This window comes from Bubalus bubalis, chromosome 18 (assembly GCF_019923935.1).
Source record: "Bubalus bubalis isolate 160015118507 breed Murrah chromosome 18, NDDB_SH_1, whole genome shotgun sequence".
NCBI lineage: Eukaryota > Metazoa > Chordata > Mammalia > Artiodactyla > Bovidae > Bubalus > Bubalus bubalis.
This window is the reverse complement of record NC_059174.1, coordinates 13,664,858-13,688,730: the sequence shown is the minus strand read 5'-3', so window position 1 is coordinate 13,688,730 and position 23,873 is coordinate 13,664,858. Positions and strand designations below refer to the sequence as shown.

At 61.2% G+C, this 23,873-nt stretch overlaps 3 protein-coding genes across 4 annotated transcripts; 2 read left to right on the top strand and 1 right to left on the bottom strand.

The window, feature by feature from the left end:
* Window positions 1–69: 69 nt before the first annotated feature.
* On the top strand, window positions 70–15,960 carry GALNS (galactosamine (N-acetyl)-6-sulfatase). Of its 2 annotated transcripts, XM_006043147.3 has the most exons (14): window positions 70–296; window positions 3,438–3,561; window positions 4,142–4,216; window positions 4,495–4,597; window positions 6,464–6,607; window positions 7,216–7,282; window positions 7,470–7,597; window positions 7,879–8,018; window positions 9,113–9,216; window positions 9,465–9,601; window positions 10,106–10,208; window positions 11,775–11,896; window positions 13,206–13,323; window positions 15,089–15,960. In XM_006043147.3, exons 1-14 carry the CDS (start codon window positions 180–182, stop codon window positions 15,173–15,175), a joined length of 1,569 nt encoding a protein of 522 aa, XP_006043209.2. In that variant the 5' UTR covers window positions 70–179; the 3' UTR covers window positions 15,176–15,960. The 2 variants fall into 2 exon arrangements, with proteins under 2 accessions (XP_006043209.2, XP_025124308.1); XM_025268523.2 differs by lacking the exons at window positions 70–296; window positions 4,495–4,597 and having other exon boundaries at window positions 3,507–3,561.
* Window positions 15,961–16,605: 645 nt separating this feature from the next.
* Window positions 16,606–19,260, top strand: APRT (adenine phosphoribosyltransferase). The gene is made up of 5 exons (XM_006043149.3): window positions 16,606–16,773; window positions 16,880–16,986; window positions 18,314–18,447; window positions 18,700–18,778; window positions 18,883–19,260. The coding sequence occupies exons 1-5, from the start codon at window positions 16,694–16,696 to the stop codon at window positions 19,023–19,025; spliced, it is 543 nt and encodes a 180-aa protein (XP_006043211.1). The 5' UTR covers window positions 16,606–16,693; the 3' UTR covers window positions 19,026–19,260.
* A 156-nt stretch (window positions 19,261–19,416) lies between these two features.
* CDT1 (chromatin licensing and DNA replication factor 1) lies at window positions 19,417–23,800 on the bottom strand. The gene is made up of 10 exons (XM_044931167.1): window positions 23,436–23,800; window positions 22,831–22,956; window positions 22,601–22,752; window positions 21,940–22,137; window positions 21,712–21,857; window positions 21,454–21,554; window positions 20,909–21,097; window positions 20,501–20,653; window positions 20,212–20,413; window positions 19,417–19,972 (listed from the first exon to the last, which is right to left on the bottom strand). Exons 1-10 carry the CDS (start codon window positions 23,664–23,666, stop codon window positions 19,809–19,811), a joined length of 1,662 nt encoding a protein of 553 aa, XP_044787102.1. The 5' UTR covers window positions 23,667–23,800; the 3' UTR covers window positions 19,417–19,808.
* Window positions 23,801–23,873: the final 73 nt, after the last annotated feature.

Below are 23,873 nucleotides of genomic sequence, written 5' to 3'. Positions count from 1 at the left end.
GGTATTCAGTGGGCCTGACCCCGCCCTACCCCTCCCCCTTCTAGTGTAAGAGCCTTGACCCCGCCCCTCCTGTCACTCAGACATCGTGGCATCGCCCCATCGCCAGGCCGGAAGGACAGCTCGCTTCGCCTGCCAGGTTCCTGCAGCTTCCGGGGTCCGTGGCACTTGGCCTGGTTGCCATGGCGGCGGTTGCTGTGGCGACCAGGTGGTGGCTGCTTCTGGTCCTAAGCGCCGCGGAGCTGGGGGTCGTGCGCGCCCTTCAGCCCCCCAACATCCTGCTCTTGCTCATGGACGACGTGAGTGTCCGCGCGAGCCGGGCTCCGGGAAGGGCTGCTGCGCTCGGCGCGAGGTCGGGGGCAGGGGAAGGGCGGCCAGCGGTGTGGGGGTCATGCCTGGTTCTGCCGTCCGCAGCGTGGCTCTTGAGTGAAGCTGAAGTGAGGTGGGCGTTTGCGGGCCGGACCAGGAGAAGACCTTTCTGCCCTGTGCCTCCACTGCCCCATCCCTGCCCCACACCGTGCAGGAAGGTCTGAGCGGCAGCCCAGACCAACTGTGGTGCTGGCCACGTGAGGACCAGGTCTCCAGGACCTCTGCTCACCTGTTGCCCTCCAATTCTCCGGGCGTTGGTAGCAGAAAAAGAGTGCAGAGCTGACTGAGACTCCGGCCTGCCTGCTCTGAAAGTCCCTTCTGCTGTCTTTGCCCTACTGGACCAGAGTTCCTTGATCTGGCTGCTCTGCCTCTGCTGGGATTTCTGGCCAAAGGTCAGGTCTTTGTGGGGTGGTAAAGAACTGAACCAGAGGAATGTCCCCCGTTGAGCATGTGTGTGGCCCTAGGTCACCCTGGTCACTCTGGTGAGCCAACTCTGGGGATAAACCGAGCTGTTCCCAGCTTCTTTATGACTTGGTCCCCATCCTCCTTCCCAAGAAAGCCAGGAATGTATTTTGGGTGAGTGAAATGGAGGTTCCCACACACATTTAGTGTCAGAAGAGTTGCGAGTAAAAATATCTCAAAGTTCCCCCAAAAGGCCAGCAAAGACTCCCAGTAGTCTTTGGACTGAGGCCACGAGCCTCACATTGCTGCTCTACGCTCCTGGCTTGTCAGAATTGCAAGGTTCTGTGTGTGTAAAACCCTCAGATTTCAAACATTTACTATAAGAAAAAAACGTAAAATATATCTCATGCAACATTTTTTATTATCAAAGTAATTCTTTGGAATGGGTAGCTTATCCCTTCTCCTGTGGATCTTCCCAACCCAGGCATCAAACCAGGATCTCCTGCACTGCAGGCGGATCCTTTACCAGCTGAGCTACCAGGGAATCCCTAATTCTTTATTACAAAAAGCTAACAGTGTTCAGATAAGCTAGAAAAGATCGCAGAGCCACCAATATGTAGAGGCTTCTCTCAGAGGTGAGATAGAATGTGTTTCAGTTCAGTCACAGCTGCTCAGACACCTTGGCTCCCGAAGGGGCCCCAAAGCTCCTCTCTTTGGGAGCCCGTCTGATGGCTGGTTAGGAAACTTTGCTTCATAACCAATACGTGGGTCTTGGAAATGCTTGCTGTGTCAGGGTCAGCCTTCTCAGAGCTGAGGCTCCCAGGCAGGAAGGCTGTTTAAGTACTTAAATCATCGAGGCTGAACCAAGCTGAGCCCTTAGCCTCTCCCACTTCTGCCTCTCCTCTCCCCAAGGTGACGGTTCATTAGGAAAGACTGACGCTGCAGGCTTGTTGAGATGGTCGTTTCCTGGATTTATGGAGCTAAAAAAAAAAACCTGGAAACTTCCCTGGTCGTCCGGTGGCTAAGATTCTGCACTATCAATGCAGGAGGCCTGGGGCTCAATCTCTGGTTAGAGAACTAGATCCCACTTGCCGCAACTAAGAGTTCACATGCCACAGTGAAGATTGAAGATCCTGGGTGTGGCAATTAAGACCTGGCACAGCCAAATAAATAGTTTTTTTTTTTTTAAGAGTTCAAATTCTGCAACAGAGATGGACGGTCCCATGTACAGCAACTAAGGCCCTGCTCAGCTAAAGCAACAAAACAAAACCTGTGCCCACACCTAGTGTTTCTCTTTGCTTGTTACTGGGGCTGCTGGGTGATAGGCCTAGCGGGTGGCTTCCTGGTCTCTCTTGCATTCTTTGAGTGGTGGAGGGGGACCGATGCTGGGCACATCTTACTCAAGGGGGCTGACCGGGGGACTGTCCACCTGGGTGCCCAGAGTGGGCCCCAGGAACCAGGAACAGCAGGCCAAAAGACCCTGGTGCCCCCACCTCTCCTGTGTCATCTCCTCCTGTGACTCTGGCAGCTGAAGCCCGGAGAAGTTGGGGAGACCTCTGTCCTGGTCAGTGAATGTTAGAAAACAGACTCAAAGCAACTTGAGGATTAGTGGGGAACACAGCTCTCCAGACCAGACAGGCTTCAGGCCCCCCACAGTGCTGTGTCCTCACCCGGCCTCACCCCTACAGTCATCAGGCCTGGGGGTGCCCCTCAGCAGGTCCTCAGACCCAGCGCAGGCCCAGTAGGCATCAGCTCATGGAAATTCTTAGAAGATGCTGAGTAGCTTTTTTCAGTGGTTCTGGCTCACCTCCATTCTCTGTGGCTGGTGGGCCGGGGCACAGAGCTCTCTCTAGCCCACCTGGACCCTAGCACCGTGTGTGTCTCTGTTCTTTACTCGTAAAACAGGACTAAGGAGGCCCCCATGACTCCTGGGAGGTGTGAGGCTGGGCTGTACAAACACCGGCTCTGGGTCCCCACAGTGTCCTGAATCTCCAGGGCCTCCTCCCAAGTGTGTCGACGTGGACACACACATGCGCGCACACGTGATCATTCCTCATAGCCACGTGTGGCCCCTGTACTGCCCAGAAGCCCTGAATGTCCCACTAAGGAAAGCAAGGCGGAGGGCAGGAGGGGAACCACAGGGCCAGGGTCCGGTTGCCTTCTGCACAGGTGCAGGCAGGCTGATACATCTGTGTTCCAGATACAGTTACGTTCACAGGTTCTGAATGGAAAGAAACTTGAGGGGGGCCTCTGTTCATCCCGGTACTAGGTGGACAGCCCACATTCTGTCCACTGTTGATCAGTGACGGACTCGGGCATTTTCTTAGGGCTGTCGGGAGTCCTGCTGCTGTGGACATCTGCCCCGTGTCTGGGTGCCGGCCGGCTTGGTTCTCCGGGTGGCAAGCTCAGGAGGGACCACAGGTCTCGGGGCCTCACTGGGTTGGCTTTGTGGGCCCTCACCGCTGTTTTCAAATCTGAGTTTGCCCCGAGGAGTAGGACGGCCTCCATGTCTGTGTGGAGGGCAGAGGAGTCTTGATGCTGGTGCCCTGTGAGCACATGGGCTGGCATCTGCACCGGGGAAGCGGCAGACTGTGTCCTGGCCGCAGTTGGGGCACCAGGAGCGGCTCCGGCTGTGTTCTCACCCGACCTCCACATGCTCCTTCCTGCAGATGGGGTGGGGTGACCTGGGGGTGTATGGAGAACCTTCCAGAGAGACCCCGAATTTGGACCGGATGGCCGCGGAGGGGATGCTCTTCCCGAACTTCTACACGGCCAACCCCCTGTGCTCCCCGTGTAAGTCAGGGCTGGCTCAGGCCACTGGGGCGTGGGGGCCGGGGGCACACATGGAGCAGGGAGACAGCAGTGAAGTGAGGTGGGGTGGGGGGACCTGCAGACCGGAGGTGGGATACAGGGGGCAGGCATGGGACGGGGCAGGGGTGTGGAGGGGCATCCATCCAGGCGTCCATCGAACCCTGATGCTGGGGAGCTCCCAGGATCCACCCCCTGGAGGACACAGGGCCACCAGAGCTGTCAGAGGTCACCAAGGGCTTGGAGCCTGTGGGGACCTTGGCAGCAGCTGTTCATTCATGGAGCTGAGTTCAGCGGCTCATTCAGGGAAGGCGCTGGGCTGGGGAAGTGGTTGTCAGCCAGAGGTGTGGGGGCCCTACAGGTGAGGAGAATCTCTGATCTCAGGATGAGAAGTAATCCTGGTGGGGCTGGCCATGACCCACAGGCTGTCCCAGGAGCTGGAGAGCACGAGGCGGGAGGCTGTGCGCCCACCCGGCTCTCTAGGGGCTTCCGGGACTCAGGCACTGCAGGGCCAGCCTCAGGCTGGACGTGTGACACATGTTTCTGCTGTGTCCCTTCTGTGTAGCCAGGGCAGCTCTGCTCACCGGACGTCTGCCCATCCGCAGCGGCTTCTATACCACCAATGGGCACGCCAGGAACGGTAGGCTCCAGGGCGGGCTCCCTGACCTGGTGGGGTTTCCCATGGTCCTTGGAGGAGGGTGTGTTCCAGAGACCCCGGGGTGGGCCCTCTCCTGAGGTCCAGACCCCCTTTGGGGGCACATTTGCCCGTCCCACCCCGGTAACAGTGCTGACAGTGAGGTATAGCTGGAAGACCCGAAAAGTGCCCGGGCGATGCCACCCCCACCAGGGCTCTGCCCCTCGATCCTCACGGTGCGTGGCCTCCCTTGCGCGCAGCTCACGGGCTGTGTTGCTCTGCAGCCTACACTCCACAGGAGATAGTAGGGGGCATCCCGGACTCGGAGCTCCTGCTGCCGGCACTGCTGAAGGGAGCCGGCTATGCCAGCAAGATCGTGGGCAAGTGGTGAGTCCCACACCCCACCAGCCAGCTCCATGACGAGGCTGGGGTGTTGGCTGCACAGCACCACCAAAGCAGCCCCATTATTGCACACACATGCCATCACGGAGGACACGTCAGGAGGCTCTGTCTCATGGTGAAACCAGGAAGCAGGCAGGGGTGGAAGGTCATGTGATTGGGTCATTGGGGTGATGATTAGAGGGCTGTGAGGTGTCTCCTCTCCTGCTCCCCGGGGACACCACCATGCATGGCCCTGGAGGTTGGTGCAGAGGTCGGATGTCCTCTCTTCCCTCTCCTGATTGTTGGACCCCTCAGAGACCAGGCCTGTCTTCCTACAGGAAGCCTCCCTTGCTTTTCCAGACCTGATTGTGTCTCCTTTGCTGCGGCTGTGCTTCAGACCCTCTCCCCTTCAGCCCCCTGGCACGCACCTTCTCAAGCACCTCATCTGCACCTCTTGGGGGCCCCTGCCCCACCCAGTTGTTATGGCGGCAGGGGGATCTGCAGAAGCCAGGAGAGGAGACTCAGCGAGTCGGGGAGTCTGGAGGCTTCAGGAGCACTTCCTCACTCCTGAGACCAGGCGGAAGCCGTCCTGCTGAGTTGATGAGCTGGGAGAGGGTGGTGGCTGCAGCGCAAAGCCGAAGAGGGCACGAGGGTTGTAGAAGCCTGCATGGCTCCGGAAGAGACGGGAAGGCCTGGGGAGACAGTGGCTGGGCCGCGCCAGGGCTGTACCCACAGAGGGGAAGTGCCTGTGATTGGTGCTCCCTGCCCAGCCTGGCAGCTCCACCCTGGTCCAGCGGTCTTCTGTTCATGGTCCGTGACTCCGGGCTGCCCCAGCTGGAGGGGGAACCTGTCCCCACGAGCTCTGGAGGCAGGCGGACTCTGGGGCAGGAAAGGGCATGGCAGGGCCTAGAGAAGCAGCCAGCGTGGACTCAGGGAGGTGGACGGGCTGGGGTCAGGATGGCCCTGGCCAGGATGAGGATGGGCTCTGAGACCTGCAGACAGTGCTGACCCCACAGCTGCTCTGGGACCAGCTCTTTGAATCAACAGCTTCACACGAGCTGGACCTTCATGGGTGTTTCTGTTCCGTGAAGGCTGTTTGGGCTGAAGGACTCAGGCCCAGCCCTGCTGTGTAGCTGCGGCCCAGAGAGGAAGCACCTCTAAAGAGAGCTCAGGGCAGAGCTGGTGCGGTGTCCCCTACCCTGCTCCGCACAAGGGCTGCAGAGGCTGGCAGCCGTCCCTCAGAGGCAGAGTGGGTCAGGACCCACAGTGGGGGATCGAGAGGTTTGCCTATAGGCACCCAGACTCCGCTGCTGGCCAGCTCAGCTCTGGCCCTGTCCTGCCCTGGTGCCCTGGCCACATCCATCCTGGCCAAGTGACCAAGCAGCGCGGCGAGCTCATGGTCATCTGGGGTTGGCCTGTGCCAGCGACCCTGCAGACATGACTCTAGGAGACCTGTCCACTTCCCAGGGTGGGGGCACCTTGCCTGGACGCTGCTTTCCTAAGCCATACCTTCTCAAGAGTCTCTGGCAGAAGGACCTGACGTGGGAAGGGGCCCCTGGGTGGGACCAGGGGGTGGGTCCAAACACAGCCTCAGGAAATAGCTGGGCTGTCACCCTGCAGGCATCTCGCCATGTTCTTTTGTTGTCTCCACTGGCTCCTGCCCAGGCATTGAGCACAATCACCAGACCTGGTCCAGGCAGCCCCAGGGTGTGCTCCCCTCTGCTGTTCCTGGGTGGCCAAGGTGGGAGGTGCTGTGGCCTCCAGACTCAGTGCGCCCTGGGCTGGCAGGACCTCGTCTCCTGAGCCTTTCTCCAAAGGCGAGGGTGGTTGCTCTGCGGAGCTCCCTGAAGTGCCCTGGGTTCCTGTCTCCAGGCACCTGGGCCACCGACCTCAGTTCCACCCCCTGAAGCACGGATTTGATGAGTGGTTTGGATCCCCCAACTGTCACTTTGGACCTTACGACAACAAGGCGAGGCCCAACATTCCCGTGTACCGGGATCAGGAGATGGTCGGCAGGTATTGAGTCCTGGGCTCCACTCCACCAGCTCCTGCACACGCCCAGACTTGTCCTGTGAGCCATGGCTGATAAGCACCCCACCTCAGGGGGCTTCTAACAGTCTCAGGAAATGTGCTGAGAGCCCCAGACACTTTATTTGGCTTCTAGGGTTCAGGCCCGACCCCTGAAACAGCCAGGGGGCTGTGTTCCAAATGGTCAGCCTTATTCTAATCCACTGTCCAGGGGCCATCAGCTGCAGGACCACCTGTTCTGACCATCGGGCGGCTGCGGGGCAGGGTTTGGGTTAACTTCCCTTTCTTTGTTCCTTTTTATTATTTGTATTTTGCTGGAGCTTATTACATGTCAGTGCACCACAGAGCTGGGTAGCTCACCCAGCACCACCCCCCTGCACCCCAGAGAAAGGCCCTGTGCCCTCCACAGCCCCGGGGACCCACCCCTTCCTCTCCCAGTCCTGCCTGTCCGCCGGGCAGGGGCGCAGCCTCAGCCCCACCCCAACCTGGTCCCCCAGGACCTGGGACCTTCCAGGCTCTGACTTCCTCCAGGAGATAAGGGAGGGGGCTTCCCTGCAGTGAAGGCTGATCTTTGTTTGGGTCTGTACTGTTTTCAGATTTTATGAAGAATTTCCAATTAACCTGAAGACCGGAGAAGCCAACCTCACCCAGATCTATCTGCAGGTGACGGCTGCCAGTGCCGTGCAGGCTCTGGGCCCGGGAGGGTGTGGTCTTGGGCAGGACGACAGGGCTGGGTGGGCTCCGGGCTGGGGAGTGGGGTGGTCTCGGGTGGGGATGATGGGGCTGGGTGGGCTCCGGGCCAGGGAGTGGGGTGGTCTCTGGTGGGGATGACCGTCATCCTTCTCCTTAGGAGGCACTGGAGTTCATTCAGAGGCAGCAGGCAGCCCACCGCCCCTTCTTTCTCTACTGGGCTGTCGACGCTACACATGCGCCCATTTACGCCTCCAAGCCTTTCCTGGGCACCAGCCAGCGAGGGCGGTGAGCCCTTTGCCCCAGAGACCTGGACCCCCGGGGCGGGAGTGGTGGGGGGGTGGTCAGCCATGTCTGATCACCTGCAGGGCAGAGTCAGAGTGACCATCAGCTGTGGGTGATGAAGCATCTGTGCCTCTTCCAGGGGGTGGACGGAGGGCTTGGCACTACCCCGATTCCACCTGAGACTGACCCCTGTGCCCCTTCCCCTCCATCCCTGAGGTTAGGCTCCGACCACCCTTGGGTCCTGATGCCACTGGCCCCCACTGATCGCCCCATCCTTCCCGCAGGTATGGGGATGCCATCCGTGAGCTGGACGATAGCGTTGGGAGGATCCTGCGTCTCCTCCGGGACCTGAGCATCGCAGAGAACACCTTTGTTTTCTTCACGTCTGACAATGGTGCCGCCCTTATTTCTGCGCCCAGACAAGGCAGGTGACCCAGCAGATGGGGTCCACTTGGGGCCCCTCAGTTCCTGGCCCACTGCAGGCCTGCTCGGAACCCTGGCCTCCAGGCTGCTCAGGTCTGAGGCTTTTCCACATCGTGGAGGGAGGTGGTTATACCTGGCTTTTCACAGTCCCATAAGGCTTTCACACCCCTGTGGTGACGTGTCTCTAAAAACACTGGGGGCCCCAGGAGGGCCTGAGTCATTCAGTTCTGTAAGGAAGGCCCCAGAAAGCAGGAAACCCTCCGGGGCTGGGCCTGCATGGGGAGGTCCTGGGACACCCTGCAGCTGTGAGTCCTGGGCAGACAGGGGCCCGGGGGTGTTCAGTGACAGGACCAGAGCAACTGGTTGAGAAGGAGAAGGAGAGGGAGGACAATACGGTGATGACCCGTGTACGCACCTGCAGCTGGAGAAACGCGAGGAACAGCCCTCGTCAGCCACTGGCCAGTGACCCTTGCTGGCCCTGTGCCGACCAGCAAGGTGGGCTTTGGGCTTCAGGGAAGGGATGAGCCACTGGGTCGCTGCTGAACGTTGTGCTGCTGCATTCATCTCCCTGTTCCCCGGGTCCCCAGGGGGCAGGAACCCTCCCTCTGTCACAGGCACTGTTAGCCAGAGCCGGGCTGACTGCCCTCTGCCCAGAGATTCAAGGACCGCCTGCTCAGAGTGGGGCATGTCAGAAAGATGGGGTCTGCTCCCCTAGAGCCCCCCGCACAGGAACTGCTTGTGCACGCTGGCGTTTAAGGGTCCAGCACCTGCCAGGCTTGGGGTTCTAACTGTCTCACATTTCACGTCTCAGCAACGGTCTACATGCTCTGTGCATCTGTGGTCGCTGTCCACAGGGGCACAACCTTACAACCACAGCTCTAGGTCACAGCTATCTCCAGGCATTCCGACCTTGAACTTGAGGCCTGAACCCCAGGGTTGGTCCTTTGTCTCCAAGGTGGCCTTGGTGGTTCAGCACCTCTGAAGGGCAGGGCAGGGAGCCAGGCGGACAGTCATGTCCCAAGGTCGAGTGCCCGGCAGGGCGTGTGTGACCTTGGGGACTCAGGCACATGGGCTGATGGGCAGCTGTCTCCCCAGGTGGCAGCAACGGGCCCTTTCTGTGCGGGAAGCAGACCACATTTGAAGGTGGGATGCGGGAGCCTGCGATCGCCTGGTGGCCCGGACGCATCCCTGCCGGCCAGGTGAGTCAGAGCGGGCCTCATGCCAGGCCTGTGGTCATCCTGGGGCAAGAAGGCTCTGTCCCCTCCTGGCCTTCTCCCTGTGCTCACCAGGACACACGTATGTGTCATCAGTCAGGGACTGCCTCTGTTCTCCGTGTGGGATGTAACTGCATATGTGTGTGTGTGTGTGTGTGTGTGTGTGTGCGCACGCGTGTATGTGTGCATCTCACTGTGCGCATCTGGGCAGCACAGAACCATGTGCATTGCAGGTGAGCCACCAGCTGGGCAGCATCATGGACCTCTTCACCACCAGCCTGTCCCTCGCAGGCCTGGAGCCGCCCAGGGACAGGGCCATCGATGGCCTGGATCTCCTCCCCGCCATGCTGCAGGGCCGCCTGACAGATAGGTAGATGTCCTTGCTCAGAGGGAGGTGAGATCCAGGGGACTTGGGCGTGAGATGCGTGGTGGGGCCAAGAGGCCTTGCTCCTTCCCGCGGTGTCCCTCACCACCCTCTGCTCATGTCCAGCTCCTCCTGGGCGCTGTCCAGTCATTTTCTCCAGCTCAAGACCAGCTACTGTTGTGCTCAAACAAAATCAGTTCTCCTGGGTGCTGTGAACAAGTGCAGTTTCTAAAGTGTGAACAGCATAGCTGGAGCAGGTTTACAGCTGGGAGCGGACAGCTTGCTCCCTTTTTTCTGTCTTAAAACCTGCCACGAGAGCTTGTTACCGCAGGGTTAGGGATTGGGGGGTGCCGGCCATCATGGCCCTCCCTGCCAGGCCACCTGCCAAGCCCAGGCACCACCCCCTCACTCCGCTGCCAGCCTCCCCAGAACCAAAGATCATGGGCCTGCTGGGGGACCTCCCCTGAAGCCCAGGGACCGTTTCTCCTGACCCTGCCGGTCCCCCGACAGGCCGATATTCTATTACCGTGGCAACACGCTGATGGCAGTGACGCTCGGCCAGTACAAGGCCCACTTCTGGACCTGGACTAATTCCTGGGAGGAGTTCAAACAGGTGAGAAGTCTCAGCCCCATGGAGCCATCTTGGGGAGGGCTCCGTGCCCCTGGCCCGGGAGCCACCTGAGGGTGTCCTGGGTCAGGTACTGGGTGCCAGACTGAGGGAGAAGGGCTGTGCCATGCTTGTCCCCACCAAGTCCATGACCTCCCCTTGTAGGGTGTCTGATGCCTAGGGGTTGAGGCAGGAGGGAGGGTCTGTGTGTCCATGTGACCTTCTGCATTTATGGACTAAACCCACAAGGTCAGCTCAAGGGCACAACTCTGCTCCCTCTCTCCCTCCTTCCACCCTGCCCTCCAGAAGCCAGCGCTGTGCTGGGCGGGCCTCCCCGCACCCCTCTCTGCCTGGCTGGGCTGCGGTGGTGGCGCTCAGCTACAATGCCCCTGGGGCAAGGCCTCCCTCCCGTGAGCAGTCGTAAGAAAAAAATCCAGTGCTAATTAGTGGGCTCTTAATTAAATAGCTTATTTGATTTGCATCCAAATTATAATTTGTGTCTTCTGTCTAGACTTAGATTCTTCTCCATTAACTGCTCAGCTTTTTTACACTGAACATAGTTGTTTCTCCCACCATTAAATCCGTTTTTGTTCTCCAGCTGGGCTGCTCCCAGAAGGTCAGAGAGTCACCCACTTGGGAACCACCTGGGTGTCCATTCTCGCCGCCCTCAGCAGCTTAGACGGACTTTGGGGTCTATAGCTTGGTGCAGACAATGGAATTTCCCAGGCTCCTCGGCTCCTGCTTTACTGAACAGCAGAATACTTGCTGACTGGCTGGCCAGGAGAGACCCATGGGTATTGGGAGGATCGCCTGTCAGAAGGAGCAGGGAGCACCACTGTGTCCCCAGCCCTGGTCAGGATTAACGTACCCAGCCAGGGCTCCATTCCAGATCCTGTAAACGATGTCCAATGATGGCTGGAGACCTCTGTCCAGCTGCTTATAGGGCCCTGGGGTCCAGTCCTTCCGGAGGGTTGCCCTGGCCTCATCTGACTCACCCAGGATAGCAGCAGGCAGTTCCCTGAACTAAGTCAGGGAGCCCCGGGGGGCATCTTCCAGCCTGGGGGCCTCGCTGGCACAGGAACCCCATCTCACACGAGCATCAAAGGCTGAACCCAAGGGCAGAGGCCACCCGGAGGGCATGGAGCAGGGCTGGACCCTAAGCCTGGTGGAGCAGATGCTCCAACTCCTGTTAAAGGCAGGCGTCGGGATCACCTGTATTTCCTCTGGCTTCAGGTCCGTAGTCCCTCCTCCTCAGCCAGCCAAGGGGTCTTGGACAAATGCTGGTCGCCATGTGCCTCATCACTACAAGGCTCACAGGGTGGGTGTGAGAAGCTTTGCTCTAGAAATTAGAACGTGGACTAAAGTATTTTAAAGAGACTCACCCCTCCCCACAGAAAAGTACTGAAACCCTAGGGGATGGTGCTCAGGGCAGGTGGTGCAGCTCTGGGTGTGGTAAGGCTCCGTCTGCGGTTCCTGCTGGGCTCACCGGCTGCTGCCGTCCTGTGACCTGCTCTGCCTCAAGGAGCCCCGTAGATCGAACATTCACTTGCACCCCCCCACCTTTCATTTCAGGGCATTGATTTCTGTCCCGGGCAGAACGTCTCAGGGGTCACCACCCACTCACAGGAGGAGCACACGAAGCTGCCCCTCATCTTCCACCTGGGCCGAGACCCCGGAGAGAGGTTCCCCCTCAGGTGAGCCGGGGGCTTGTGGGGCCCAGGACGCTTGCACAGGTGGGGAGACTGAGGTTGGAGGTTACAACCGGGCTGAGGCAGCCTGGGAGTGAGTGTGGAGCTGAGACCTGGCAAGAGCAGACCACAGGCCCTGTGCCTACAGGGCCCCGGCAGTCTGACTGCCCCCTGGGGCCACCCAGAGGTCAAGGCCAGTGAGTCACTGGCCCTGCTCTCTTGCACCCCATAGTTTTCCATCTACTGGGCTTTCCCCTGAGTCACCTCCCAGCACCTGCTTGTTGCTCCCGATGTTTGTTCCAGCCAGGCCATGGCAGAGGTGGGGCACATGATCCCACCCCTGGCAGCCCCGAGGCCTTTAGCCCGCCTCACAGATGAGTAGTATGGGCCTCCAGGTCTCCAGGTGGGGTGGGAGAGACATCGTTTGACCCACCCTGGATGGCAGACGTGTGTGTGTGTGTGTGTGTGTGTGTGTGTGTGAGAGAGAGAGGGAGATGCGTGACTTCCAATACAAGTGTCTATTAGACGGCGGCGGCAGCAGCAGCGAGCCTTGCCCCTGGCTGTGAGCGGGCCAGATGGTGTCTCCTGAAATTCGAGGTCCCAAGGAACATACCTGCCACTGTGCCCCCAGGAGACCCCACCATCACTGTCAGGGTCACTGGCCCAAGAAGAGGGTCCAGCGTGGATACCAGGCTCCCCTGGTGGGGAGACCACATGACTTGCATGGGGTGACTTGGGGGACAGAGCTCTGGGCAAGAAGCCCTTGGAGCTGCCACCTGTCTGGGAAGTGTGCAGGGCTGAGCACGAGGTCTCCCAGGCGTCTCCCCCGATGCCGTCACACAGGATCCTGGGGAGACTAGCTGGTGGGACGAGTTTAGCCAACAGAGCAGGATGCTGAGGGCCCAGGAGCCACGTGGGCTCGGTCCAATCCGCCAGGACCAGTTGCTCCAAGAAAAAGGAGCCTGGGCCAGAGGATTAAAAGGGACCCCAAGAGAGGAAAGAGCCCCCCGGTTCTGGGCAGTGCTCCAGGGCTTCCAGCTGAGGAGCAGGTTGAAGAGTCGCAGCCACTGTCCTGGGCCCCTGGCTCTGCCTGAACCCTCATTTGCTGGACGGTTCCCTGAGTGCCCACCTCAGGGTGGGCAGGCAGGACAAGGGGGGACCACAGCCCCAACCTGTCTTCCTGGCAGGTTGCCATATGGTGGCACCTGGAGCAGGGCTGTCCCCTCGGTCTCCCCACACCCTGGTCTACCTGAGCGGGCTGCCAGGCTCGCTCTGCCCTTCCCCCACCTCGTGACCTGGTGCTGCTTGCCTGCAGTGTTGCCAGCATCGAGTACCTGGACGCCCTTCGCCGGATCACCCCGGTTGTCCAGCAGCACCAGGAGGCCTTGGTCCCCGGACAGCCCCAGCTCAATGTGTGCAACCGGGCAGTCATGGTGAGTGGTCTGTACGTGGACTGTGGGGGCGGCTCAGGGCCGCGTGCATGCTGAGCTGTCTGCCTCAGACATGAGCCCCGCTTCCCTCCTGACGCTCTGGCTCCAACCTCACAGGAGTGGCAGGGGGTCTCTTGGCCTCTCTGCAGGAGCAAGATGAGCCAAACCTGTGTGGGATGTGGGTGTGGACCGGCTGGGTGGATGGCCTGGGGTGCGGCCAGCCTGTGAGCCCCGCTCCTCACTCACCCCCACCAAACCCTGCTGGAGTTGTGAGGATGGATGTGCAGCCCGAGCTGCTGCCTTGAGCTGGGTGGAGGAGCGGGGACGAGAACTAAAGGACATTGGATGTATTCCCTGGGGGTGAGGAGTACCGGGGGCAGCTGTCCTTGAGGGTGGCCTGGTCACTGTGGTCCACATCCAGGGCTCACAGGGAAAGATTCAGGGCAGGGGCCAGCAGGGCCTCCCTGTCCCTTAGAAGGACACCAGGCTGGCATTCTGGCCCCTGGACTCAGCAATGGAGCAGAAGGGCCCCGTCTTGGGACCACCGAGGTCCCTCAGGTCCCGTGGCTGAGAGACCTCCACCCAGGGAAGAGCCCCCGGTGCCCCCTCCAAACCCGTCTTGTCGTCTTGGATGTGGTGCTATCCCCACCCCAGCACACCATCTCCTGTGGGCTGGGTCGCCAGGTGGCTCAGAGAATGACAGTACAGCAGATGGGGAGGGGCCAACCTGACGGGCACTGCCATCACCTCCTGGGCGTGGCAGGAACTGCCACGGCTCCCAGGTGAGTGAACAGTGGGGGTTGGGCTCAGACTCTGAAGCGAGCACTGCCACAAGAGGTTCAGCGGCTTACACACATGTGGGCAGCTACATGTGCGCGCCAGTGTGCAAAGCACTCCCCAGCCTCCATGCTTTGGTCCACCCAGCTCCTCTGGACCAGCGTGTAGACTCTGGATCATGTCCTCCGCTCTCAGGACAAGAGCAACTCGCAGCCCGTCTCCCTAGGGCCTCAACAGACACCCTCCCTGACCCCCAGGTGCACAGGCTGGGCCCAGAATCTGCGTTTGCGTGCACCCAATCCCTTTCTCTGCCCTGCCTCAAAGGTTGGGAACTGCTCCCTTTCCTAAACCTGGCTCTGCCAGGTGGCCGTGCATCCAGAGGGCCACCTGATGGTGTTCAGGGCAGGGGAGACTTGAGCCGTGGTTCTCACAGGCACTGATGCTCCAATTCAGACTCAAGGTCTGAGGGGGGCGAAAGTGGGTGGAGTGACTCTGGGGAGGGCACACTTCCTGTGTCGGGGGACCCAGCAAAGCCACGAAGGCTCCTTCTCAGGGATGTGAGTGTCCTGTTGCCAGGAAATCATGGCCACACAAAGCAAGTCTGTGCACAAAGGTGCAGCTGGGCAAGCCTGCAGAGGCACCAAGGCCACCACCTACATAGCTTATGGGGAGGGAGGAGTCTGTCCCACCCCCTCCACCACCACCTGGGGGCCTGCAGAGGCCATGGTGCTGGGCAGTTAGCAGACTGTCCCCTTCAGTGACAAGCAGGCCCTGCTAATACCGGGTTGCCACAGGGCAGTGTCTCCTGTGCCAGCCTCAGGCGCAGAGCTTCCAGGCCAGGTGGAGATGAGACAGGTGGTTCCACACTGTGGCATCCATCTATTGGGGTGGGGCAGGTCACAGGCCTGGGCAGGGCATGAGTCTGGACAGTACCTAGTCTGGAAGTGCTTGGAGTAACTGCATGTCCTCTTTCTGAACTTTCATTACCTAGAACTGGGCGCCCCCAGGCTGTGAAAAGTTAGGGAAGTGCCTGACACCCCCGGAGTCTGTCCCGGAGAAGTGCTCCTGGCCCCACTAGCGACAGCCTGGGTTCAGGCCAGGCCCAAGCCCCGGCCTAGGAAGGCTCTGGCCTCAGGGCCCTCGGCTAGAAGAGCACCAACTCCCTCTGCCCTGCCAGCCTGCCAGACGGACGTCACCTGTAGCCAGCAGCGGTACTTGCCCAAGCCCAGCCCTGGAGTCTCTCGCCAGCTGTCCTGGCCCGCCTGACTGCTGCCTGAGGCCTACAGCAGCCCCTGAACTGGAGGCTACTCGCCTCGTGTTCCCACCCTGCTCCAGCTACCTCATGGCCGCCTCGTCTAGGGCCTGAGTTCTGTCCCCGGACCCAGAGGCTGAGATGCAGCCCCTCGAGGACTGTGGTCCTGGTGTTGAGCCTGCCTTCCCATCCTGTTGCCCCTTGGCGCTGTGCACAGGGCCTCCCCCAGCACCTCCCCCGTGTACCCCACCCCCATGGTGCAGGGGTGTGGTGTGAACATGATGGGGGTGGCCAAGGGCCTTTCTGACCCAGAGCCTCCCTAGTCCAGTGGGGACTGCTGATGCCAGCACCTCCCTTAGACATCTTAGACACTGGGGTTTGTCCGTGCCTCAGAGGTTCCCTGCCTGCCCTCCTTTTGTGGAGTCCAGGGTGGCAAAGCTTGAAGATGAGCCTGAGCCAGCCTGTGCATAGCTTCCAGGGGACCCACCCTAAGGGCCTGTGGGCTACTCCCATGGTGTGGTTTCCGCTCTGCAGGCTGCCCTGCCAACTCTACTGTTAAGACTTGGGGAATGGTGAAGAAAACGGGTTTAGAATAAAGTAACAGGCATTTAGCTTTTTTAAAAAACAAATTCTATTTAGGGAAGGTGGCCCCCTGGGTGCCATGGTTGGGGCTGGAATGGGCCAAATGCCTGGGCTTCCACCTCTGGCTCGCCCCCTCTCTCAGCCCTGAGTCTTCTGAACTGCTCCTCTTCAGGCCCTGCTCCGAACCCCTTCTTGCTCCAGTCCTCAGGCACCGGGGACTGGGGGGGAGGCGGGGGTCCTGGGGGGAAGGCCCCCTCGTATGGTGCTGCCGGAGCTCAGCCGAGACCCGCTGGGAGGGAAGGAGAGTGGGCAAGGCCGGTCGGTGCGCGCCACCCAAGGCCTGGGGTCCCGGCCACAGCTGTGCCGAAGACCTGCGGGCACTCTCGGCTCGGCCGAAACTGGGCGAGTATTTCCCCGAAACTCTGGTTGGGCCTGCGTAAACGCTGTACTTCATCAACCCAGCCTCACATCTGGGCCCTGCGCGAACGTCCTCGAGGCGGGGACGCCTGTGTTCTGGGCACCAGAAACAAGCGAGCGTCTTAAAACCGACCGTACTTAAGACTCGATGAAATACGGTACCTCCTGCGGGAGGAGGTGGCCCCGCTCCTTGGGGTCTCGCCCCGCCCCCTCTCCCGCGCCGGCGCCGAGCTGCTGAGCCCGCCCCTGGCGTCCGGCCCCGCCCCCTGGGCTCCGCTCCCACTCCGCGCAGGCGCGGAGCTGCCGAGCCGGCCCCTCGTGCCCGCGACACGCGCGGAAGTGGCGATGGCGGATCCTGAGCTGCAGCTCGTGGCGCGGCGCATCCGCAGTTTCCCCGACTTCCCCATCCCGGGCGTGCTGTTCAGGTAACGGGCGGCGGGAGGGACTGACGGGTCCGCGCGGCCAGGGCTGTTGGGACGCGGTGGCCTCTGCGTGGGTCCGGCAGTCACCAGGCCTGTCCTCGCATGCCAGGGACATCTCGCCCGTCCTGAAGGACCCCACCTCTTTCCGCGCCTCCATCAGCCTCCTGGCGAATCACCTGAAAAAGGCCCACGGCGGCAGGATCGACTACATCGCGGGCAAGTGGAGCGGCGGGCGTTCCCTGGGTCCCCGGACCCTCCCCGAGGCTGCGCGTGTCCGCCACCAGGGCGCGGTGTCGAGGGTCCTTTACTCTGGGCAGGGCAGGCTTCCGGAGGTCGGCCGCATTCTGCTTAGGGGAGGGCTTTGACGAGGGGGGGACCTGCCAGACGCCCCCAATGAAGTAAGAACAGACCCGTTGCCCTACGCCCACTTAACAATCCAAAGTGGGGCAATAGGCCCCTTCAGCCTGGGAACGGCTTCTTCAGTGGCTGCCGGCGGCGGGCTGAGGACTGGCACCCCAGTTTCCTGCCCCAGCCCTGGACAGATGGGGCTCCCAGGCTGATTGCCCAGGGCCAAACATGCTTGCTTGTTCTTGTACTGCTGCCTATAGAGCGCCTGCCTTGTGCCAGGCCTTGTACCCAGTGGAGGGTTTTAGGAAAACCCAGAAGATCCGAGGGAGAAGGCAATGGCAACCCATGGGTGGAGGAGCCTGGTAGGCTGCAGTCTATGGGGTTGGGAAGAGTCGGACATGATTGAGCAACTTCACTTTCACTTTCACTCACTGGAGAAGGAAATGGCAACCCACTCCAGTGTTCTTGCCTGGAGGATCCCAGGGACGGGGGAGCCTGGTGGGCTGCCGTCTATGGGGTCACAGAGTCGGACACGACTGAAGTGACAGCAGCAGCAGCAGCAGATCCGAGAAGACCCTGTCAGGTCATGTGTCTCCTTGAGAGCCCCAAGTCTAACCCTCACTTGATTCCTGAATACCCTGAGGGGCCAACTGCTGGGCCCTGGAACTGGGAGGGGCTCCGGCTAGCAGAGGTGGAGTCTTTCCTCCAGAAGCCTCCCTCCCTAGCCAAAACTCCCAGGTGGGGAGGAGACCCTGAGCTCCCCCAGAAGGGCTCAGTCCATCCCTGAGGTGGCCGGTGCAGTCACAGCCTCTCCTTCTGGACTTGAAGTTCCTAGGGCAGAAGCTGAGCCATCTGCAAAGGGCATTTCAGGTACCGCCAGCCGGTGGTGAGCAGCTAACTTTGGAGAGAGGTCAGGTGACTTACCTCAGGCCACATGGCTATTTACACGGCTGTATGGAGTGGCCCCTGCCCAGCTCCTGACCTCTTGCTCTCCAGCACACAGCAGTCCTGGGGTGATAGGGGAATCTGTCAACGTCCCCGAAGTGGATGGGTGTTGTTAGCCTTTCACCTGGAGCCCACGAGGCCATGTGTCCTGGGTCACGATGGTTACGTGTCACTGTCCAGCCCTAACTACGGGGACTGCAATGCTGCTGTAGCACACAGCTTTCCCCAACACCCCAGGTCTCGCCAACAGGCCTAGACTCACGCGGTTTCCTGTTTGGTCCATCCCTGGCCCAGGAGCTGGGCTTGGGCTGCATTCTCATCCGCAAGCGAGGGAAGCTGCCAGGCCCCACCGTGTGTGCCTCATATACGTTGGAATACGGGAAGGTGAGAAGGCTGGGGGGTGTCTCCGTGGACTGTGCATTCCCAAAAGGAAAGCCATGGACTCCAGTGGAGCCACTGGTTGGAGTGGACATGGGAGCTCAGAGAGGCTGAGGAGCTAGGCCAGGTTGACACAGCCAGGAGATAGGGTGGGTTAGAACTGGGCCTAGGAGGTGGCCCTTATTAGTTCCCCAGCTCTGTATACCAAGGCCGTTTTTTGGGGACACTTGTAGGTCACATGTCCACTTTCCTTTGCAGGCTGAACTGGAGATCCAGAGAGATGCCCTGAAACCAGGGCAGAAGGTGGTGGTTGTGGACGACCTGCTTGCCACTGGTGGTGAGGGTCTTTCCCAGCAGAGTGGGCCTGGTGTCCGGGTGGGAACAGGCTTCAGCTCTAGTCTCCTAGGGGCTGTCTCCATGGTCCCTTTCTTCCCCCACCAGGAACCATGTGCGCAGCCTGTGAGCTGCTGGGCCAGCTGCAGGCTGAGGTGCTGGAGTGTGTAAGCCTGGTGGAGCTGACCTCACTGAAGGGCAGGGAGAAGCTGGGGGCTGTGCCCTTCTTCTCCCTCCTGCAGTACGAGTGACCCCAGCCCCAAGCCACCTGGAAGAAGAGAGGACCAGCATGGGCAGATGCAGCAACCCCCACTGGCCACCAGGGGGCACTGGCTGCTCACCTGGACTTGCTCTGTGTCTGTGGCTGAGTGACTTTCTTCAGGGTGGGGCTGCCCCTGAAGCCCTGTTGAGGCTTTGGAAGCCCCGTGGCCAGGAGCTGCCAGCTGGTTGATAATGGAATGAGAATAAACAACTTTCTAGAGCAGAGTTCCTTTCCAGCGACTGGGTGAAACGGCCCAGTAAGCAGGCTGGGCACTTTCTGATGTTAGCGTTTGGTGGTTCTCAAGCCCTGTGAGCTGTCTGCACGCACAGGGGCACCCCAACTTGCCTTCCCCTGTTGCTGTAACTCATCACACAAACATGCTGACTTCCAACAACTTTATCTGACAGTCTAGAGACCAAATACAAGATCCAGGGCGTGGGTGGGCACAGCTGCTTCCTCCTGGAGGCTGCAGGGAGACTCAATCTCAGATTCTGCATAGGCCTCCCTCTGTGGGGAACATGTGTGATACCGGGTCCTCCAGGAGCCCCTGTGGGCCCCCGAGAGGGTAACTCTGGCCGTCACACTACCTTCCCCCACCCCCCCCTTTTCCCTGCATTCTGTATACAAGGCAGGAGGCCTCCACCAGAGACCCTCTAGCTCAGCAGCCTGAGCCCAGGCCAGCCTGGCCCTCATGAGACTCAGGACAGGGAGAACAAAGTGCATCATTTTCCGAAAGGGAGTAAGACACAGGCCCGGCACATGTCCACTGGGCTCACAGTGTCTCCTCTGCACGGGCCAGGCGGGCCAGCTGCTCCATGACACCTGCCAGGTCGGCGACCTTGTCCAGCTTGACGTAGGTGTCCGTGCGGATGCGGTGGAGGCTGAGCCAGTCAGGCAGCAGCTCAGAGAGGAGCTGCAGGTGCTTCTCCATCTCCCCTGCAGAGAGAGGGGAACATGAGGCTGGGTGCCAGGACCCTGTCAAGCCTCCCATAACAAGACAGGAGAAGATGCCACAGTGACCCTGCAGCCTCGCCCAGCAGCTTGTGCTCCCACGGAGACCCCACCATGGGCTGCCCTGCCTTGAGGGACCAGAGGCCTTGAGAGAACAGGCAAGTCCCGTGGGGCCTCAGGAGGTAACCCCAAGGGTACGGTGCCCACCCTCACTCTGCACTCACCAGGGCTCATGGCTGCTCGGTAGCTGCCCACCATCCTGGCACAGGCCACCTCCATGGTAAGTGCTGGCTTGCGCTCCGACACAAACACGCCGCGCAGCACCCGAGCCAGCTCGGGCAGCCGCTCGAGCCGCTGCAGCCGCTGCTCCTGCTCCGGGCGCCGTGTCATCTGTGCCAGCTGCTTCTGTGCCTCCTTGGCCCGGATCTGAGGTGGGCATGGGTGCTCAGGGGCCTATCCCTCTCTCACACACACACTGCACACCCACCCACCATATAGACGCTGAACACTCACTCGCTCCAGCAGGGCCTGGGACACCCCTTTCAGGGCAGAAGGTGGGGCAGCAGGTGGAGTGGCTGGCGGGGTGGCTGGCTGTGCCAGGCTGGGGGACCTGGGGCTGCTAGGCTCAGCTGTGCGCTGGGCCAGGTCACTCAGGGCCTTCTCCATCTGGGACAAGTAAGAAGGGAGAGGTCAGGAGAAGCCTCCCCCGTCCAGCTGCAGGGGAGCCCCCAGGAGCCCTGTATCCAGCCCAGGTTCATTCCAGCACATCCAGGGCCCATGCTCGCCTGCCCAGGGCAGTGCCTGCTGGTGGGTGGTGCTCCACAGTGGGAAGGGCACGTCCGCCCACTCTGAGGCCCGTGGCCAAAGGTGGAGCCTGTCACACACCAACATGGGGGTCAGGCTGTTCCACCCCAGCCTTACCCTGGGTGACATCAGGCTACGGGCACGGGCCAGGACCTCCTGGGCGGTGGTCAGCTTCTCCACAGCGGGCGGCTGGGGCAGCTCAGCTGGCTCGATGTCAGGCACCCCATCCACATTGAAGCGGGGGTGCCAGCGTGTCAGCTGGTCCTCTGGCACCTCCATGGGGGGGTTCAGGGAGGCCAGGAAGGCCTATGTGAGAAGGGGGGCAGCTGGTGACCCTGGGCACATCTGCCCAGTTCCTGTCCCAGCTAAACAATGGGCAAGTTACTTCACCTCTGAGCTGCAGGGGCTCAGCTGGGCTGGGGGCAAAGCAAAGAGCACCCAGAAGCATCTCTGGGACTCTTCCCAAGCCTCCGGGGGCCAGAGGCTGCAGCCCTGAGTTCCCAGTTTGCCCAGCCCTACAGCCACCCATGTGTAGAAGACAGCCAGGGAGAACAGTTAGAAGAACTCTAGGATTCAGCCTTGGGAGGAGCCCATTGCCTGTGGATCCGATGTGACCGCAATAGCAGGGACAACTAAGCACTGAAGCTGGGGCACCTGCTCACCCTGTGATGCTCCCGGACTCGGGCCACCAGGTTCTGGCTGAAGACCTGGCGCCGCTGCAGCAGGCGCGATGCTGTGAGCTGGGGGGCTGCACTGCCAGCCTCTGCAGGAAGAATCAGGGCCTGAGCCCAGGGGCCAGGCCTACCCAGTCACCCAGCCCACACATGCGGGTCTCAGATGAGGCCCAGTGCCTGCCACCTCACACCCATGCTCAAAGCGGGCAGCGTCCCAGTCAGGAACCTGAGGCCTGGTACACTCACGCTGGTCCAGCAGCGGCTCGATGGTGAGCTGGTAATCGGACCTTTTGATGCCATCCTTGAAAGTGGGGACGAAGCGCTCCTGGCGGAAGTGGTAGGAGCCGGGGTACACAGTTTTGATCTGGCCCACATTGCGCTCCTCAAAGCGTCTGCGGGATGAGGGTGCAGAGGTCAGAAAGCCGGGGCCAGAGGGCACACAGACTTCAAGGGCAGGACGAGGCCCTGGCTCACTTGTGCATCATGTCCTGGACACCCTGCTTGACTTTGGCGAAGGTCACAGTCTCGGAGCGGTTGTAGAGCATGCCCACGATGGTGTCCATGCTGCGAAACATCTCGGCCAGCACCTGGTACTTGTAGGGCAGCACAAGGCCCGGGAGCCCCGGCTGGGCCAAGGCATGGAATCGCTGGTAGGCTGGCATCTGCTCTCCACTGCCAGGGAGGGAGCAGGGCTGTGAGAGAAGCACTAGACCCACCCCCTCCATCGCTCAACGGCAGGCAGAATGGCGGGGGAGATCCCAGAGCTGCCCCAGGATACACTATACTTCAGTTTACAAAGCCCCAACATGCCTCCCTGGAACGACGAAGTGACAGAGACAAAAGCATGGCTTCAAACCCAGCTGTCACCCAGGGAGGTCCGCGACCACCTCCAGCCCTGGCTTCCTTGCCTCTAAGAGGCATATGATAACCACATGACCTGGGGGGTGGAAGACAGACATGCAGCCGGGCAAAAGGTACCCAGTAACTGGCCCCTCTGACAGAGGCTGAGACCTGTGGACTATGCTGACACCCTTGGAAGGAGCAATCCTGTCCCCCTACACCCAGCTCAGCCCAGCTTCATCAGGCCTCCCATCAGCTTACCCTTTCCTGGGGTGCCTACCCACTCAGGACTCACCATGGCCCCTCCAGGCGTCCCTCATCCTCTGGCGCGCTGGGTTCCCCAGCATCCTTCTGTGCACTTGCTTTCAGCTCCTGGACCCGTGCCCCCAGCTCCTGTGCCCGCTGCAGGCACGACTTGAGCTCAGATAGGGTGACCTTTGAAGGGACCTGTGAACACAGGGTTCGTCAGCCCGCCTGTCAGCCCACTCTAGTCCACCTCCCCTCCCCTCGGTCCAGCCTCCTCACCTTGTTCTCCCGGGCTGCCAAGCAGGGTCGCCCACCAGCTGAGCGGGCAGCCTTCTTTGTCTCCTTGCTCTGGGGAGAAGGGTGCTCTGGGGAGCCAGGGGCAGCCGGGGAACTGCGGCCAGAGACCTGATGGGAAGGACCCCAAAGGTGATGAAACCACAAGACCCTGGGGTGCACCGTCTCCCAGAAAGCGTCTCTCCAGTCCCCTCGATTAACCAGGAGACGCCCACTCACAGCCAGGTCGAGTCATCCAGGCCCGACCCCTGGCCAGTCTTGCAGACGACCCTGGTGTTAACCAGCCCGCTGGCTCTCTTCCAACATCGGTCAGACCCGGCAGGCATCCCCGCATCTCGGACGTCCTCTGGAAGGGAGGACCCCGCCTACCAGGTGCACGTGACCTGGCCTAGCCCCTCCTCCCACTGGGGGTGGATCTTGGTTCACCCCGGGCTTCCAGGCCCCCTGTCGGTGCCCTCCTCCAGGGCAGGTCTCTCCAGCAGCCCCGCCTCCTTCCCGCCCTGCACCAATCCCCTCTCCACGGGTTCCCTCCCGTCTGTCCGTCACCCCGGCCTCAGTTTCCCCCTCCCCTCCGCGCCCCGCGCTCTCACCGCGTCAGCCGGCAGCTTCAGCCTCTTGCGCGCGGGCGGCACATGCTCGTCGCGCGTGGGCTCGGCAGGCGGGCGGGCGCGTTTGCGGCTGCTGCCGGGACCCGGAGCCGCGGCGCAGGGCGCGGACTTGGCGGGGCTCGGGGTGCGCCACGCCGGCTTGGCGCGCGGCAGCCTGGCGCTGTCCCCGGGACGGCGGCGTGCAAAGAAGTCGGTGAGGCGGCGCTGCGCCATGGCGGGAGCGGCGGGATCTGGAGCAGCAGGAGCACCGTGGTGGGCCGGCGGACGGAAGTGGAACCGCGCTTCCCGCGGATTTTCGCGCCGCGCCCTGGCTCCGCCCCTGCCATGGGCGGGACCATCGGCACCTCGGCCAGGGAGTTGGCGCGAAATGGACGCTCCCGGGCGCATGCGCGCTGGTTCTCTCGCGCCGCTCTGGCTCGG